The sequence below is a fragment of the Vigna umbellata genome, chromosome 7 (assembly GCF_029865625.1).
Source record: "Vigna umbellata cultivar VRB3 chromosome 7, Vumbellata_1.0, whole genome shotgun sequence".
Taxonomy (NCBI): Eukaryota; Viridiplantae; Streptophyta; class Magnoliopsida; order Fabales; family Fabaceae; genus Vigna; species Vigna umbellata.
Window position 1 is genome coordinate 20,869,015 of NC_142171.1, and position 18,207 is coordinate 20,887,221.

Sequence of the window (18,207 nt, forward strand, 5' to 3'; positions counted from 1 at the left end):
TCTTCATCGTCTTTGTAGAGTGATCCTGAAGCTGAAAGGTGGGGGTACGGTTTCTTTTCTTTGTTTTAGGGCATGAGTGTAATTGTTCTGTTCTCCAATTTTATTTTATTTTTATCTTGGGTTGTTAGAACTTGATCGTGTGTGTTGTGGTGGCAGTGGGAAAAATTGAAGGTGAGGTTGGATATGTTATCATTTCAACTGGGTAAGGAGGACCTTTGGGATGATCCAGTGCGTGTAGGTAAAATAAGCTGAGAGCATGGTTCGCTCCTGGGGAAAATGAAAGAAGTGAATGCATTGGAACAAGAATTACTTGAGCATCTTATCCTTGGCATGTATTCGCCTTTTTTTAATAGTCTTACATACAAAAGACTGTGATGCTCAATAATATGACTTGTGTTCCTTTGATTTTGTGTGCAATGTATTGTTTAACAGCATACTGCAATGTTTGAAAATCTATATGGCTCAACGTATTATGTGGTAGATCTAATTTGTAGGAAACATATATTGATGTTGAAAACTAGTTTATTCTCTTTCAAGGTTTGTTGAGAATAGTTAGATTGATCATTTCTTACCAGTAGTTGCAGATTTATATATTCATGCATTGAGTATTCCCTTTTCAGGAATCATTGAAAGTGTTGCTTAACATGAGAAGAGATGCAAAAGAGAAAGAGCTAGAGGCGTTGCTTGCTGAGGAGCAAGATTCTTGTTCTTGTTACATTGAGGTTGCTGTCATAGAATTAAAATGTTCTATTACTTCCTTGTTGTTTTTATTATTATTCATGCCCAAGCCATCAATCTAGGTCTAAGAGCATGATGTTGATATTCTTCACTACAATATATCCTAGATTCCTAACATTTTTTTCCTTATTCATTATAAAGAAGTGAACTTGGGCTATGGTTGTGAATCAGTGTGCCTTTTGAAGCTTACTATTATATAGTTAATATAGGTTCAACTTGGGGCCAGAGGTACAGAAAGTATGGACTGGGCATCAATGGTCATGCAGATGTATAAGTCATCGGCACAGCGGCGTGGACAAAAAGTAACTTTAATAGATGAAATGCCTGGTGAGATTGCAGGAATCAAGGTTCTTCTTCATACCATCTTCAGAATTATTTACTTTAAAATTATTTTGCAATTTTCCACAAAAGTCTTGCATGCATGACTCAGGGCCACCTTCCTCTAATGTGACTATTGTTTTTTATTTTCTACTGTCATGTTCTATGTTGCTTAATTTGGATAGCATTTAAACTTCAAGCAAGATTCCCAATAGGAATCCATTTCCATTTATAGCTTCTAGTTCAACATAGATTTTGCCTCTGACATTTCTTGCCTTATGTTATACTTTCTATTGAAGGGGACTGCTAGTTTCTGAATATATGGGTCTACTTGCTTTTTCAGCGAGCTACATTAAAGTAGAATGGTGATGAGGAGAATAAAACGAATAAAAATTCATATATAATCTTGTTGGGGTTTCTACATATTTATAAGGTTTTTCTTGTGATCAAAATTAATTCATAAACTATAAATTTGACATAATGAGGAGCGAAACATAGTGTTGTAAGACTATGTTACTATAATAGTGATGGGAGAACAACAGAAAGAACATGAAAGTTATTATTTGTAGGCTGAAGAGTTGAATTATGATAAAATTGCAGGTATTTGCATATGCATTGATGAGTGCTGGATCTGCTGCATCTGGGGTCTAATAACCAGCACCTGGGTCAGGTTGCTTATCAGGTTTGTTCAATTCTAATTCACACAATAACTCCTCCATATTGAATTAGGAGAAAAGCATGGATTATTTGAATGTGAATTAAGTTCTAGAAAATTTTGGTTAAAGCAAAATGAAGGGTTATCTATTAGTTTGTTTTGGATTTAAGCACCAGGCTGATATACTTGTTTTCTTTATGCAGCTTATAAGGTATTGATATCGATATGGGTGCTTATAAGGCTTTCAACTATAGCAGACCTTTGAGGTTGTTATCTTAGTCTCTCTGAGCACATCCAAGATGTTTTTGTAAACATTTTGACACTCTAGTTTTTTGGTTTTTAAATTATTTCTGCATTTCTATCCATATAGAGAAAAATGTTGTTTCTATAGTGTTGGTTGCCTCTGTTAAGTGCTTAATTCAAGCTAGCTTAGCACTTGACTCATGACATGTTGATGGCAACCCTTGATAGCTAATAGCTATGTTTGTAGGATATTTTTTTTTATTATTATTATTGTTGTTGTTGGTATTAATTTTATATCTCTTTATAAACTATGAACATTATAGGAAGAAAAATAATAATAAAAAAAATAATAGAAAATTGTAAAACGTTAAAAAATAATAGTTAATGTACTTTGATATTACTTAAGAAAAAAGCCGTAAATAAAAATGGATTTATTAGACCTAAGAAAAAAGTCGTAAATTAAAGAAAGGTAGAAGTTGTGTGAGACATTCAACGCAGCGTCAACATGCATTTTAATTTGGAAAGATATTGCCTCGGTTCAGTAGGAACCGAGGCAAAAAGTCATTTGAGAAAAAAAAATATAAAAAAATATAAAAAATTGTACTGCCTCGATTGTCTATGAACCGAGGCAAAAAGCCTACTCATTTTTGCCTCGCCAGTCTATACCTCGGTTGCGGAACCGCTGCCTATAAACAAAAATAATTGCTGTCTTTTCCCTTAACTTTACTAGTGTAGCTTTGGGGTTTTGGATGTGGTGTAGCTGAAGTTGTTACCAGCGTGAATGAACGCCGATTTGCCAAATTTTTTGAATCTGTCTAATGCGGTGGATGTTTTGAAGTTGTTGTGAGAGATATTCAAGAATTTTATGGTCTTCAAGGGAGGGAAATCGGAGGGGAAGCTACCGTTCAAAGAGTTGTTCAAAAGGTCCAAGAAGGATAGTGAAGTTAGGGTGGAGATGGGTTTTACGCTGCCTTTGATGCTGTAGTTGGAGAGATTAAGGTGGTGTAGATTGGTGAGGTTTTGGAACCCCAAAGGTAAAGTTCTGAGGTTATTGTGTGAAAGGTCGAGGCTTTTAAGGTTTGAGAAAACAGAGAGGTGAAGCTGGTTGGTGAACTTGTTCTATGAGAGATTGAGATTTTTCAGCGATGAAAAGGAACCGTTTTGGTAAATAGGTAATAACAGTTGAAAAAGTATTATTTTTATACTTGAAATTGACCTTAAAGACAACCTTTATGACTTAAAAACTAGCTTGGAATCATGCTTTTGTTTATGTTTTTGAAATAAGAGAGTTGGATGGGTTTTATGCTTGGTTTTCCTTGTTTTTCCAGGTTTTAAGATGATTTGGATGAAAGAAGTGAAGTAGGAAGAAGTAGGAAGAAGTAGGAAGAAGTTGGAATCAGAAAAGGAAGTGAAAAGTGCATAAAAGGAGAAGACACGAGTACTGCTCAGCGGAAATTACCGTTGAGCGGTGTTCTTGAGGTCCCATAGTCACCGCTGAGGGGCAAAATTGCAGCTGAGCGTAAATCTGAAGTACCGCACTTACCCCTGAGCGGTATTTACCGTTGAGCGCCATTTTTATGGGCCTTGGGCCACTTTTCTATAATTTTTAGAATAATATATAAGGTTTTAGTCGACCTAGGTCAGTCATCTTTGGTTGGAACGAAGCATAATACACTTTCTTCACCCTTTGGAGGAGGATTTTGGATGCTCAGGCTCAACTCTTCAAATTCTAGGGTTCTATCTTTCATTCTTTCATTATTTTTCATCTAGTTTCACCATGTCCATGGTGAACTAAACCTTCATTGTTGTTGGGGAACCATTGTAATCCTTTGAAACTCTCATGTATTGAATTGGTTATTTAACTCATATGCTTTCTTTCATTAATTGTTAGGGTTTTTCTTCTATACTCTATGCATGCTTTGTTTAACTCATTCAATTGCATGATCATTGATATTATTTGTATGGACACATATAAGTAAATCTAGACATGAAGAAATTCTCCCAATAGTAGTATTGCCTAGACATAGGGATATGATGGTTGGTTGCCTTTAAGCTTCTGTGCAAATGTAATGCATGAATAATTGCTAGGGAGACAAGACAATGTAAACTAGTGATTAAGAGTAGGCTTTCTTCACCAAGACATTGGGTTTAAGGTAATTTAGAAAGCGGCATTAACATTAATGAAGAAAGATGAATTCTTGAATACATGAGAGTGGATAAGATGAATTGGTAAACCCTCAACAACATAATCATCATATATTTCAATCACGTTTTTTGCATTGTTCAAGTCCATTGATCAAAACCTTGCATTCATGTTTATTTTTTAGTATTTGCAAAAAGAATTGGTTTTACAAGTTTTAGATAATCAACAAATCACATAATTGTTTAGGCATGTGAGTCCTTTGGGAAACGATACTTTGTCTTACCATTTTTATTACTTGATACGATTCGGTTACACTTATCGAGGTTTAATAGTAGGGTTAATGCTCCCTCCAAAGTTGTTCTAGGAAAGGTTCACTACTAATAAGGATGAGCTTGTCCACAACCAGTTTGGTACCTACCCTTGTAAGAAATCCCAGGTAGATCTAGAACCTCTAACTTGGACATGTTCCTCAGATACTTCCGCGAAATGCTTCCCCCTAGGTTCTTGAACGAAATGCAACTACCTTCTTATCACTTTCATTTTCTTCACTCTTCATCAACCTCTCATCCTTTCCAATCTTCAACAACAACGAATCCTAAATCCCTAAATTTTAAAATCAGTGATGTCAGCTTTTAAAATCTTTCAGAAACCCCAATTTTTAAAATGTTTCTTATATAAAATGCCACGTATAAGGCTTTTTTTTTATAAAATGCCACATATAAGGGTATGTGCAAGCCACGTTTTAAAAACTGTCCAGGTCAACATCACAGGTCATAAAAAACTTAATCTCATTAAGTCCATTTAACAACAGAGACCCAATTGAGTCAATTTTTCAATATAAAGGATCAAATTGGCGAAACCTATAAGACGGGGATCTAACTGGGAAAACCCCACATAAATAGAGACTTATGAAGGGGTTTAACTTTTTTCTTTTTCAATAGACACTAGTACAAAAATCGCGTTCAATGTCAAATATTTTGGGCTTTTAATGGCGAAATCATGAACGACGTCATATCAGGAGACGTTAAATTGACATCGAATTTAAAAAATTCGACACTAAATCAACGTTGAATTTTTTCAATATACGACGTTAACGTTACCGTCGAATTTTGTTAATATTCGATGTTAATCAATATTTTTTTAATTAATTGTGATCCTTTTTTACAACTCTGTGAAACCTGAAAAGCTGAAAAACAACAAATTTCAGTTTTTGGTATTTTATAAAGCACGAACTATGAACGTATAGTGTAGTATCAACAACAAACAATAATAACCAACAAGAAACAATTTTGAATCAAACAACAACAAACAAGTTCAACCAAACAAAAAGAACAAACAAGTTCAACAAAAAAAAACAACAAACAAGTTCAACACATAAGTTATTCAAAACGAAAACGAAAACTAACCTTCAAAAGGTGGGTTGATTGGAATAAAGTTTTGTCACCAGTGAAAGAGAAAGCAGAATGCGCCTATGAAGGACAAGAGCACGAAAATAATCGGTTAAAACAAACAAAAATCATAGATAAAGTAGTTAACTAACATGCATTTCTATCAAATGAATGAAAGATTACATGTGATGCTCGTCAAACTTCGTTCAAGAAAAGTGAGAAGAGAAGAGAGTATCGCGCGCTAAGATAAAGTGAATGAATTTTCAATCTCCCGCTCAAATTTTTATTGAATTCATTAACCTTTTGATGTCGAATTTAAAGGGCATTCGACGTTTTATATCTTTTTACGTCGAATTACAATTCTAAACGACGTTTAATAATTGCGTTTATTTACAAAAATGTCAGCACTCATTTTTAACGTTGGCTATTCAGTGATTGGACGTTGAACGTGTGACGTTATACGCAGTTTTTGTACTAGTAAGAGTCAAGATCTTCTAGATTAGTTTTCTCCAAATGCTTACGACATTTTGACGTTCAAGTAAATAATGTGTAAATTAAATGTAAGTATTAAAGAGTGAATAATCATATATCCTTAATAGTTGTTTTTTATACTACTAAAATAAACCTTACCTATGTGAGCTAGGTTGAGTAAGCAAGATATGGTTTAGGTAAACTTAGGGTATTTTAACCTCTAACATATCCCTTATAATCGCTAATTAAGTATTTTTTATCTTTTTTAGTATGCTTACTTGTACTGCCGTCAAAATGGGTTGAAACCCGTGAGTCAACCCGACTCACCACAGGTTTGAGCCGGATTGGGTTGGAAAAAAATGCAAAATTTTTTATGCGAGCCAATTTTGACCTGGCTCACTAAGAACCCGGCTCACACGGGTTGAACCCGTGGTGGGTCGGGTTGACTCACCAACCTATTTTTTTTAATTAAATTAAATTAATTATTCAAATCCTATTTTTTTTTTTGAAATCAAATTAATTAAATTAATTATTCAAAATGCACAACCTTTACTTAGCAATAGAGCCTATCGTGCGACTGTCTTTCCAAAAGTTCCCCTCTGCAAATAAAACCCTAAGATTATAAATTGAACAATGTTATAGATTGGACAATATTGTAGATTGGACAATATTATAGATGGAGATAAAGAACAATATGCTTCAAGAGAGTATATATATTCTAAGCTATCAAGCATAAAATTTTGCCAATTTAGTTTAATGAGACATACACAACCGTTTGACCAATAAACTATATATAGCCGTTAACAAAAATATATAGTACAAGATAAAATTGTCATGCTTGTAGATAGGTCTAAAAACAAATGATATATTCTTGAATTATCCAATTTATAAGATTATCCACCTATTAAATTGGAGTCCTGAATGGATAAATCCATAGTATTATACTCTCTTGAAGCATATTGTTCTTTATCTCCATCTATAATATTGTCCAATCTACAATATTGTCCAATCTATAACATTGTTCAATTTATAATCTTAGGGTTTTATTTGCAGAGGGGAACTTTTGGAAAGACAGTCGCACGATAGGCTCTATTGCTAAGTAAAGGTTGCGCATTTTGAATAATTAATTTAATTAATTTGATTTCAATTAAAAAAATTAGGATTTGAATAATTAATTTAATTTAATTAAAAAAAATATGTGGGTTGGTGAGCCAACCCGATCCACCACGGGTTCAACACGTGTGAGCTGGGTTCTTAGTGAGCCGGTCAAAATTGGCTCGCATAAAAAATTTTGCATTTTTTTTCCAACTCAACTGGGTTCAAACTCGTGATGAGTCGGATTGGCTCACGGATTTCAACCCATTTTAACGGCACTATCCAAGGGTGTTGCTCCCTCCACCACCACCCCTTGCTTCCTCTACCTCCCCTTTCCTCTTTTATCCTTCATTCCATCTCTCTATTCCTATTTGATCCATCTCTCTATTCCTATTTTATCCTTGAGTAAAATTTTATTTTTAAGATTAATATTTTGTAATTTCTACTAATGGCATCGTCACAGAACCTCTTCATAGCGGATATCAACATCACACAATCTCGCGGATGTCAACATCCGTTTAAGGTGAAACAGATGTCGACATCCGTTTTATCAAACAAGAGTAACAACATATTTTTTTATCATAATTGTTAAACTTAATTTTGACGAAGCCTTTTCATTATCATAAATTTTGAGGAAGGTTGGTTGGAAGTTGTTTGATCTTGGAAATTCTGGAGAGAAGTTTGAAAGTTGCATTATGCAGAAGCTGGACTCGCTCACACTTTGCACAAATTGACTACCACCACCATAACCTTTCCATTCCCATCATGCATTTATTTTACTCATCAAACCTGGTCACTTCACACTTCTTTTCAACCTTTTTTTCTTCTTAATTCACACTTCGCAACCTTTCCATTCCCATGCATTTATTTTACTCATCAAACATGGTCACTTCACACTTCTTTTCAACCTTTTTTTTTTCTTAATTCACACTTCCCTGTTTTCTATCGATGAACTCCTCCATCACCGGCTGAATCGAAGTTCCCTTCGAAAGACGTGACCAAAGTCGGAGGCCACCCTTGCTTGCTTCGCACCATCTCATCACCGCACTGTCGGACTGTCGGACCTTCGCACCGCCTCACCTCCGCACCTCCACACCTCCGCACCTCCGAATGACCATCGCAAATACCCAGCACCATGAAACCCAAACAGATATGGAGGAAACGGACGAACAAATATGAAAGAGAAATAACAGATCTGAGAGTTGGAGGGGTGGGAACAGATCTTGGAGGAGATGGGAACGAATGTGAGAGTGAGAGTTGGAGGAGCTCTAGAAAGAAAGAAAAGAGAAAGTGAGATTTACAAAGGAGGTGGGACTGCGCAGATGGGACTGCACAGGACAAATGGATGAGAGAATATAAATAGAGATCAGAGTTTCAAAAGGGTAAATAAATAAAGTTAAAAAGTAAAAAAGATTAATTTTATAATTAAAAAAAGAGTAGTAATACGGTGACACGCCTACGTGTCACTTACGCTCATTTGACACGGGCCACGTCAGCATTTTTGAAAAAGAATTGCACAGTGGGTAAGGGTAAAAGGGTAAAAAGCGAAATTTCGATTTAGTTCTTCTTTCGCTCTTCATTCGAAAATCCCGTTTTCTTTCTCTCACGCATTGTTCTCCATCTTCTTCATTGGTGCCCTTGATTCTCATTTTTGTTTTTGAGCTGCTTAAATCGATGGCTGTGGAGGTTATTGTTGGGTGTGAAGGTTTAACATCATTGTGCCGCTCCCAATCGGTGGTTGTGCAGGTTTCTGGTGGTTGTGGAGTTGAAGGTTTTTGCAATTTGTGCCGCCTGTGAAGTATAGGGGTTTTGCATCATCCGTGAGCATTTCCATTTTTTAGCTTTCTCATAAGTGAGTTTGAGGTAGTGGTAAGTGAGGGTTTTTTCTATTTTGATTTCACGTTTCCATTTTGAAGTATATTGTGGTGTAAACTCATTTCTACAGTCCTTACATTCATTTTATATTGTGGTGCTTTATCATTGAGGATGTGGGAACCAAAGACAAGAATGGTACAATTGACTTTTGGGTGGGTTATATGGGATTAAGATTGATTTCGGTTAGGAAAGAAATAACATTGTCTTGATTTTTTTGGAAGGTAACCAAAACAATATTTGGCATGTTCGTTTAGACTATCTTTTTAATCAAAGGTCATCATTGTATACCATATAGTCTGAATGAATGTTGTGAAAACAGAAAAGACTTCCTTTTCCCGAAAGTTTTTCACATGCTTACAATGATTTTGATTCCTTGGGCCAAGGAGTTTTCATTTATTACATTTATGCCTTGCAAGACAACAGAAGAAAGGCAAATTCGTGATAGAAAAGCATTCCTTCTCCACGCCTTATTTGTTGATGTTCCCATTTTTAGAGCTATTAAGGCTGTTAAACATGTAATGGGAGAGTCCGATGTACACAGTTCTCGTACAGAAAAAGGTATTCATTTCACCGAGAGAGTAGGTGACTTGAGTATTAGAGTCATGAAGGATGTGTCTGTCGCTAACTGCAAGGTTGATTCAAAAATTGATGGAGTTGAAACTACTCGAATAAATCAAAAGGATCTAATAGCGAGGAATCTACGGAAAGGAATTATTGCTGATGAGAATACTACAGCCCATGTATGATAACTTTTACATTGAAAGAGTGGTTGTAGTTCCTTAAAGTTGTTTCTTTGCCTTCATATAACTGATAAGCATGCATGACATTACCACTTCAGGTGTTGTTGTTATAAGATACTGTGGTTATTTGGTTTCCGTGAAAGTTGAGGGGGGAGAAAATGAAAATGTCAACTCTTCATCTTATCAAAGTATTGAATATTTTGATGAGCCAGATGGTGGTTCCAAGGCACTCAACATTAACAGGTACTCCTTCTAAACTCAAATAAATGTGACAAAAAAAACATATATAGTGAACAAAAATATAAACAAATCTTAACTAATTTAACCTTATTTAATGATATCATCCCCGGTTATTTTAGTGGGTGTATTTTCACAGATTGGGAAAAAATCTTTTTTAAAATGAATTTAGTAAAATTTAATGATATTAATTTTCTAAATTAGCATGAATTAGTTTTTTATTATTGGCTTATATATGTGAGCCTAGGGTAGTATTTTCTAACCATTGAATGTAGTAGTTTCACTACTTTACATTATGCTCGTGTTCTATAAACTATGCGCTCTCTCTCCAGTTTATGTATTATGGTTTGTAATTTTATTAGCTGGACCTACCACATGAGTGAGAATTGTATTTATGAATAAAATCTAACCATGGTTTTGATGTTTTTTGTTAGATATAAGATTATAACATTTGAATCTAATTCATTGTTTTTATCCTGTGTTTATAAAGACTGACACAAATCAATAGAATGGTGTGCCTGACATTTTTGAAACACAAACCAGGACACTTGTCCATACACCATGGACACATGTTGGCCACCCATCTACTGTGTCAACTAATTTATCTTTTTCTGGCTGGAGAACCTCCAAAACACCGGCTAAGAGAGCGAGCTGGCCTTGCTTTTGGCTAAACATTATCTTAAAAAATGATCATTATTTAAAAAGAGTCTTATATTATCAATGTCGGGAGACTCCATAGCTTTTGAGAAAAAATATCATAGACTTTACTGATTGTTTTAATTTTAAGAGATATGATTCATCTTATTGTGGGATCTTTTTTGTAAAGATTGCATTGTGAAACAAACCTTCTTAGTTACTGTTGTATGAAAATTGTAAAGCTTAACAACTTTGTTTTTAGAAGGTAATATATATAAATATTGATTGTAAAGTTTCATTGTGGGGTTTCTTTTGATGAAATTTGTAAGCTTGATTTGGTTGTTTATTCTGTTATTTCTTTTTCTTCTGTATTTGGAGGAATTTTTATTGTTGATAATTTTCCTGTCTTCCCCTCTCTCTTCTTCTTAACTAATTAAGACTAATTTCAATTATGATGTGTTTAAGTGATTTAGAGAAAGAGAGGTACTTTTTCAGCACCAAAGAACCCAAATATCCTAACGGCTATCGCTCCTACTGAGCCACCGGTTCAGGTTACTAGAAGGCCATTGGGTTACACAAACAAATTTTAACTTCAAAAGGGAACCAATTAGTGGGAATGAAAAAGACACTTGTTTTCTACAGAGGAAAACCACCTCATGGATCCAGAATCGATTGGATCATGCACGAGTATCGCCTCCTTAACGCTCCGTCTCAGGTCAGGATTCAAAGAAAGTAAATTAACTCGCAATTATCCTCGCGCACACATTAATTATTCATACAATAGTGCGCATTAATTATTCATACAATATTTTTGGTTTGTTTGTGTGTTCAGGTTCCCATGGAAAACTGGGTTCTGTGTCGCATATTTTTGAAGAGGAGAAGTGGTTGTAGAAACGGGGAGGAGAAGGAGATGGAGAGTTTGAGAGGCGGAGTGGATAATAGGAAGGTGAGGAAGTCGAAGATGGTTTTCTATAACTTTTTGGCAGAGCAAGACCTATTCCTCATCTTCTGTCGGTAGTGGAATTACTCATGAATCAGATGAGCATGAAGATAGCAGTAGCTCCGACACCTTCCCTTATTTTAGAAGAAAACCTTGACACCCTCCACTTAAACTCTAGTGCTATTGCTTGTTTTAAAATCATCTCCGATCAACCTAAGCTTTACCTCTTTCTTTTATATTCTTTCCCTGTAATTATCTTCTTTCCACCGGTGCTGAGGGTAGTCTAGGTCTGGAGAGTATGCTAGGTCCACATTATGCACTCTATGGTCAGATTAGCAAGAATATTGATGTGTATATTTTTGGTGTAGTAAACTGTTATAGATTACAACATTTGTTTTTGTTCTTGTATGTTCTTTGATACTACCTAATGAGTCATTTCAAATTAAATTGATATAACTGTTGTGTGTGGTGTAGTTGTAAGAGGACTAATCTATTTAATCTATTTGGAATAAATAGATTGTGCATCTATTGTTTTGATTAAAACTAAAGCAATAAAAGAGTATTGGATTAAAACGGAGCCATATCTTAAAAGAGTATTTTGTTTTACATATATGTAGAAGGTCATTATTGTTTTTTCTTCCAGGTAGTTCTTTTAACATATTCTTAATTGGGGTATGGTGTAAACTTAAATCAATGAACTTGTTGTAGTTGTTAGTATACAAAACCACATATTGAAGCATTTGTACTTGTACATAAACAACTTAAGAAATAACCACATAAGATTAACTAGATAACTAGTTACTGTACCAAAAAATGTGATGAAATCTATCTTAAAATACCACAACATTTGTTGTTTATAAGCAATTGAGTAAAAAATCACATACGACTTACTATATAACCATTTACTGCACCAAAGAAATGTGATCATTGATATTGAATTTAACCATTTTTGTTGTTGTACAAAACCCCTTTCAGAAATAACCACATAAGATTGAATAAATAACCAGTTAGTGCACCAATAAATTTGATGAAATCTATCCTCAAAAACCACAACATTTGTTGTTTATAAGCAATTGAGTAAAAAACCACATACGACTTACTATATAACCATTTACTGCACCAAAGAAATGTGATCATTGATATTGAATTTAACCATTTTTGTTGTTGTACAAAATCCCTTTCAGAAATAACCACATAAGATTGAGTAGATAACCAGTTAGTACACCAATAAATTTGATGAAATTTATCCTAAAAAACCACAACATTTGTTGTTCATAAGCAATGGGGTAAAAAACCACATACGACTTACTATATAACCACTTACTGCACCAAAGAAATGTGATCACTGATATTGAATTTAACCACTTTTATTGTTGTACAAAATCCCTTTAAAAAATAACCACATAGGACGGAGTAGATAACCAGTTAGTGCACCAATAAATTTGATGAAATCTATCCTCAAAAACCACAACATTTGTTGTTCATAAGAAATTGAATAAAAAACCACATACGACTTACTATATAACCACTTACTGCACCAAAGAAATGTGACCATTGATATTGAATTTAATCACTTTTATTGTTGTACGAAATCCCTTTCAGAAATAACCACATAGGATTAAATAGATAATCAGTTAGTACACTAATAAATTTGATGAAATCTATCCTCAAAACCACAAAATTTGTTGTTCATAAGCAATGGAGTAAAAAATCACATACGACTTACTATATAACCACTTACTGCACCAAAGAAATGTGATCATTCATATTGAATTTAACAACTTTTATTGTTGTACAAAACCCCTTTCAAAAATAATCACATATAACTGACTAGATAACTAGTTACTGCACCAATAAATTTGATAAAATCTTTCTTAAAAAACCACAACATTTGTTGTTCATAAGCAATTGAGTAAAAAAACCACATGTGATGAAATCAGACAACTTAAAATGACCACTTTGTTATTGTGCATAATATCAATCCAACTAACCACATAACTTTATGCACATTAACTGCTTACTCAACTATTGATATCAAAGCACTTGAAATCAGGTTCATTAATTTATTGTTGTACAAAATCTGTATAATAACTAACCACAAAAAGTTTAATGTATAACCACTTACTACACCAATAACCATTTTGTTGTAAAACAATTTGACCATTTTTATTTTAACCATTTTGTTTTAAAACATCAATAATAATTTACGCATACCATTGATTTATTTCATTGTGTGTTGTGGTTATGTTTTAAGAATACAACACTCACTTTAAAATTAGTTATTTGTTATGAAACACATTGTTACATTAGATTGGCATTGGACAAAAACAAAAATAAAGTATCCCCATATCAAATTGATTCAACCTGGAAAATGAACAACTCAATAATAATTACAAATACAAATGGATCAAATATTCAACCTTTATTCATCAAAAAAATATGAAGAGTTAAGATCATTCAAAATTACAATTGTGTTTCCTAACAATACATATGAATTCATACATATATCCAAAGACAAAAAACTTCATAATAATCTATTCAATGCGCCTATGATTTTTTCTATCTAATATTGTCCAAGGGTTTTCAAAGCAACACTTTTCAAACGCTTCCAGTATTGACAATTCCAATTCCAGCACAAACAAAGTTGGCTCTGACAACCAATCTTTGCCCGGTGACTTCGGGTTCTAAATATGGCAATGTGGATTCCCTCTGCCCAATACCTTGACCTACACAAGACAACAATAACTACTACATTATATACAAACTGTGAACACTGTAAAACATACAGGAAAATTAAACCCCCATATTTCAAATGTAATACCATCATATAACTAATATTTCATTGGCAGTATAGAAAACATTTTGGGCATTATTAACCTCTGAATGACTAATATGTAATGAAATCAAACTCCTAGGCCTAAAGGTTTAGTTTACCTTCTTTTGAATCTTCCTATCAGTTGTATAAGCCTAAACGTGAAATCCTGCTTGCTGGATCTGATCTTTCACCTAGAAAATTGTCATTCAAGAAAGTTACATGACCAACAAACGCTTTCATTTCACTATCAATATATATAGCAGTACAAGTTTCCTAACAAATTACAAACAGACAATAAAAAGTCAATAGCCTGTTTTATTTAAGAAACGTTTTCTGCCTTTGCTAATCATTACAAATATGATATATTTCCCTGGTTCCTATTTCCAAAATATTGTACAAGGTGGAATATTAATTAACCTTTTGTAAAAATAGAAAGATATATATAAAGCTTTATCCCAGGTTGCAATATCTCCTAGGTATTTCTCTGGTCTCTAATGAAGTATCCGACACATGAAATAATTATCTTTAATTGAAAGAAAAAAAAACAAGGATTGATTCGAAAAAACTTTCTATGCTTTTCTCCTTAACTAGGAAGCATGATAGAAAGACAACAAATTTGCTGTGAAGTTAAAACGAGACTATAATGAAAATCCCCGTTACCATACCAAATAAATAAAAATACATAATGAATACATTATTTTGCAAAATTTAATCCAGTGTTACCACTAATAAATGAGACCCACAATAAAAAAAACTATATTTCTTAGTAAATTTAAATAAGAGACTAGTATAGCCATAATTATAATTTAATCTACTGGAGGAAATTGTCACATTAATGGGACGACATAATAAAATCTAAAAACAGTCCACAGGCAAGAACAACTAAGATACTATTGAAGGCACCTTAAATTGAAGACTAAGCTTTGAAACTCTGAATTTTCTGATTTTAAGGACATTTAGAAAGGTACATGGGCATTAATAACAATTTAGATTGAAAGCATATCGTTGAAAGCTTCAGCTCATATGTGAAACCAAATATGTTATACACATAATTGATGAAACTCAATGCATTCCTCCCTTCATCCTTTATCTGTAAAATAAACAAAATCAATAGCTCACACTGAAACTCAAAAGGGACTTACAAAGATTTATGTTGCATAAATTTAAAGATAAACTCACCTGGGACTCCCAGCAGAAAATATGTGCATCATCCTGATCAACATTTAAATCAAATGTCATTAACCGTATCATATTTTAAAGGAAAAACAAACATCACCATGGAAAAATGACATTTTAGCTACAATACTATAACGGCGTATAAACACAACCACAGTGTTTAATTTTAACATGAGCAGATCAATCTACTGTTTCTGTGTACAAAATTGTCAAGCCCACAAACAATAATCCCCAACTTATGTGATAAAAAATGCATTTTCTACTCCAGTATTCATAATTAGTGAGACCCAAACATGCATTCAAAATTTCAAACACCACAATGATATTTGTTATAGTTAGTATTCAATTCACTATGTATGCCTACGAAATTGAAAACCCAAAGAACCTAGCCACAACAATGCATAAAAATGTATGTGTTCTTGCCTCAGTACCTTGACATGAAAAATAATGAATTTCCCGGTTCTATGTACATAGCAGCAAATTAATTTTATTCAATTAACCCAATAAAAAGTGGACCCCCTTTCATAAAAACTAATGTCAATCCTTATACAGAGAGGAATAAGGACGGACTGGAGGACTGGGCGTATTTGGTGTTTTCGAAACTGAATCAAAAAGAAAACTCTCTGTCTCACGCCTTTGCCCCTTTATTTTAGGGTTTTCGTAAATGAATCAAAAAGAAAACGAAAGATAGAGAAATGATGACAAAACAAGAAAGGAATAGAAAGGGGACAAACCTGATGCTTCGCACTTCGCCGGTTCCAACTCTTCTGATCACCGATCACGTCCAGCCTGTGGCAGCCATGGAGTTCTCCTTTTTTTTTCTTTCTCGCTCTCTCTCAACCCTAACCCTAGACTTCCTCTTCCAAGATGAAAGGGTCGACTATGAAAGGAACGAAAACTTTCAATAAACTTTTCACGCACCACAAATGACAACTTTGCCCTTAATGACATTCAGAAAAATTGGGCCCCACCCCGTGTCAAATGAGTGTCAATTTCTTTAGCCGTGTCAAAGAATTGTTTTTGTTAAAAAAAATATAAAGAGTTGGGAAGGTGAAGGAAGGAAAGGTGGTGGAGGGAACAATACCCACTATCCAATACAATTCATTCAACAACCCCGTAAATTCTTGAACTGGTACAAACCAATTGTTTTTATAAATATCAATCATTTGCATGAATTTGTCAAATTCAATTCAACTATTTCAATACACGTCTTAATAATAGTTGACCAAAGATATGAGAATGAAGTTAGAGAAGCAGCTATTGAAAAGGAATAAAATATCATTTATTTCGATGCGTCACACATTCAATGATTCGACATTGATTTTAAAGCAGTTAAGTCAGCACACACTATAGTATAATCATTAAAAAATATATAGATCAATTTAAAGTAAAAGCGCATTGAAATATAAGATAATAAATATACGTATGAATCAAAAAGAAAATTTGAAAAAAGAAACAAGAAAAAAAAAGACTTTAAGTCAATAGATTTATGCTTGACTAAAAGTACGAATTATTTTCCAACACACTGCTTAAACAAACAAATTTATACAAATTTGACATTATTTTTTGCAAGATATTTAAAATAAAATTATGATCAAGATAATAAGAGATTTATAAAATCATAAATTATGAATTGTGGATTTTCCTTTCTACTATAAAAATAAAATTATTAAAATAAAATTAATTTATTTCTCAATACTTCATCAAACATAAATTTACAAAATAATCACTTTTGTGAATATTTTACATTCCTAATAGCAAGTGCTTTAAAAGTGTAAGAAAAATAAATGTTTTATTTTAATTGAGTTTTATTTTAATTGATTGATGAATGGTGTAGGAAAAAAAACTATTTATTTTTAATTGAATTTGAATTTTGTTTTAATTAAAACTCCATTTATAAGTTTAATTGAAATTTATTTTAATTAAAATTCATAAAAGATGGTGAAGGTTGGGTGATGTTATAGTTACCACCAATAAGGTAATATTTTAACTGTATTAATTTTTATTAGGTTAAACACAAAAATATATATTTATTTTTAATTAGGTGGTGTTACGACTGATAATATATATAACAATAAATTTGTAATTAAGTTTGTGTTTTATTTGAACCGAATACATTTACCTAAACAAGATACGTATGTATGGTGCAACAAAAATAAACTACGCTTTACACGATTTTACAACATTTTATCGGACCCTACCAATCTTACTATTTTATGATTATGTAAATATTTTGCAAAATCATATGAAGTTACGATTTTAGTATTTAAATATTAATTTTAACTACACTAATTTTTTGTTCTAACTTTGCATCCCACCAAATTCAACGCGGTCAATTTGCACCCTTTCCAGGGTGACTTTCACTCTTCTAAGGTGACTTTTCACTGTTTAAGATTCTACCTACCAAGATATACATAAATATATTTAAGAATATATTAAGAATATAATAATACAAAATTTGAATAAATCACTGTTACAAAATTATATATAGAAAATATTCAATAGATATCGTATTTCTAAATAATCGTTATAAATTAATACATGAATCAATATACAACCCTTCTTTAAAAAAAATACTATCTATATTTGATTTATATTATTTTTTAATTAATAATTTGAAAAATCAATAAATAACGTTTATTTAAAAAATACTATCTTATTTAATCTTGTTTATGGCCTTCGGCTTTTTCCTATTTAATCTTGGTCTTTATAATGCACATTAGGGTTTTGAGTGATC

The 18,207-nt window shown here is 32.9% G+C and overlaps 1 protein-coding gene, 1 long non-coding RNA gene and 1 pseudogene across 2 annotated transcripts; 2 read left to right on the plus strand and 1 right to left on the minus strand.

The window, feature by feature from the left end:
* The first annotated feature begins 72 nt into the window (after positions 1-72).
* LOC148195392 (peptide chain release factor PrfB2, chloroplastic-like) lies at positions 73-1,707 on the plus strand. The gene is made up of 6 exons (XM_088095188.1): positions 73-78; positions 157-234; positions 433-537; positions 621-722; positions 948-1,085; positions 1,657-1,707. The coding sequence occupies exons 1-6, from the start codon at positions 73-75 to the stop codon at positions 1,705-1,707; spliced, it is 480 nt and encodes a 159-aa protein (XP_087951314.1).
* An 8,035-nt stretch (positions 1,708-9,742) lies between these two features.
* Positions 9,743-11,636, plus strand: LOC148195393 (NAC domain-containing protein 1-like; annotated as a pseudogene).
* A 2,246-nt stretch (positions 11,637-13,882) lies between these two features.
* Positions 13,883-16,353, minus strand: LOC148195394 (uncharacterized). The gene is made up of 4 exons (XR_015780541.1): positions 16,205-16,353; positions 15,474-15,506; positions 14,414-14,485; positions 13,883-14,205 (listed from the first exon to the last, which is right to left on the minus strand). It is a non-coding gene; the product is annotated as an uncharacterized LOC148195394 (long non-coding RNA).
* Between the last annotated feature and the right edge of the window lie 1,854 nt (positions 16,354-18,207).

Excerpts from the sequence above, each read along its gene's own strand:
- LOC148195392 (XM_088095188.1), top strand. Across the intron at positions 235-432 it reads TTTGGGATGATCCAGTGCGT|CATACTGCAATGTTTGAAAA; the intron begins GTAGGTAAAATA and ends ATTGTTTAACAG. Across the intron at positions 1,086-1,656 it reads GTGAGATTGCAGGAATCAAG|GTATTTGCATATGCATTGAT; the intron begins GTTCTTCTTCAT and ends ATAAAATTGCAG.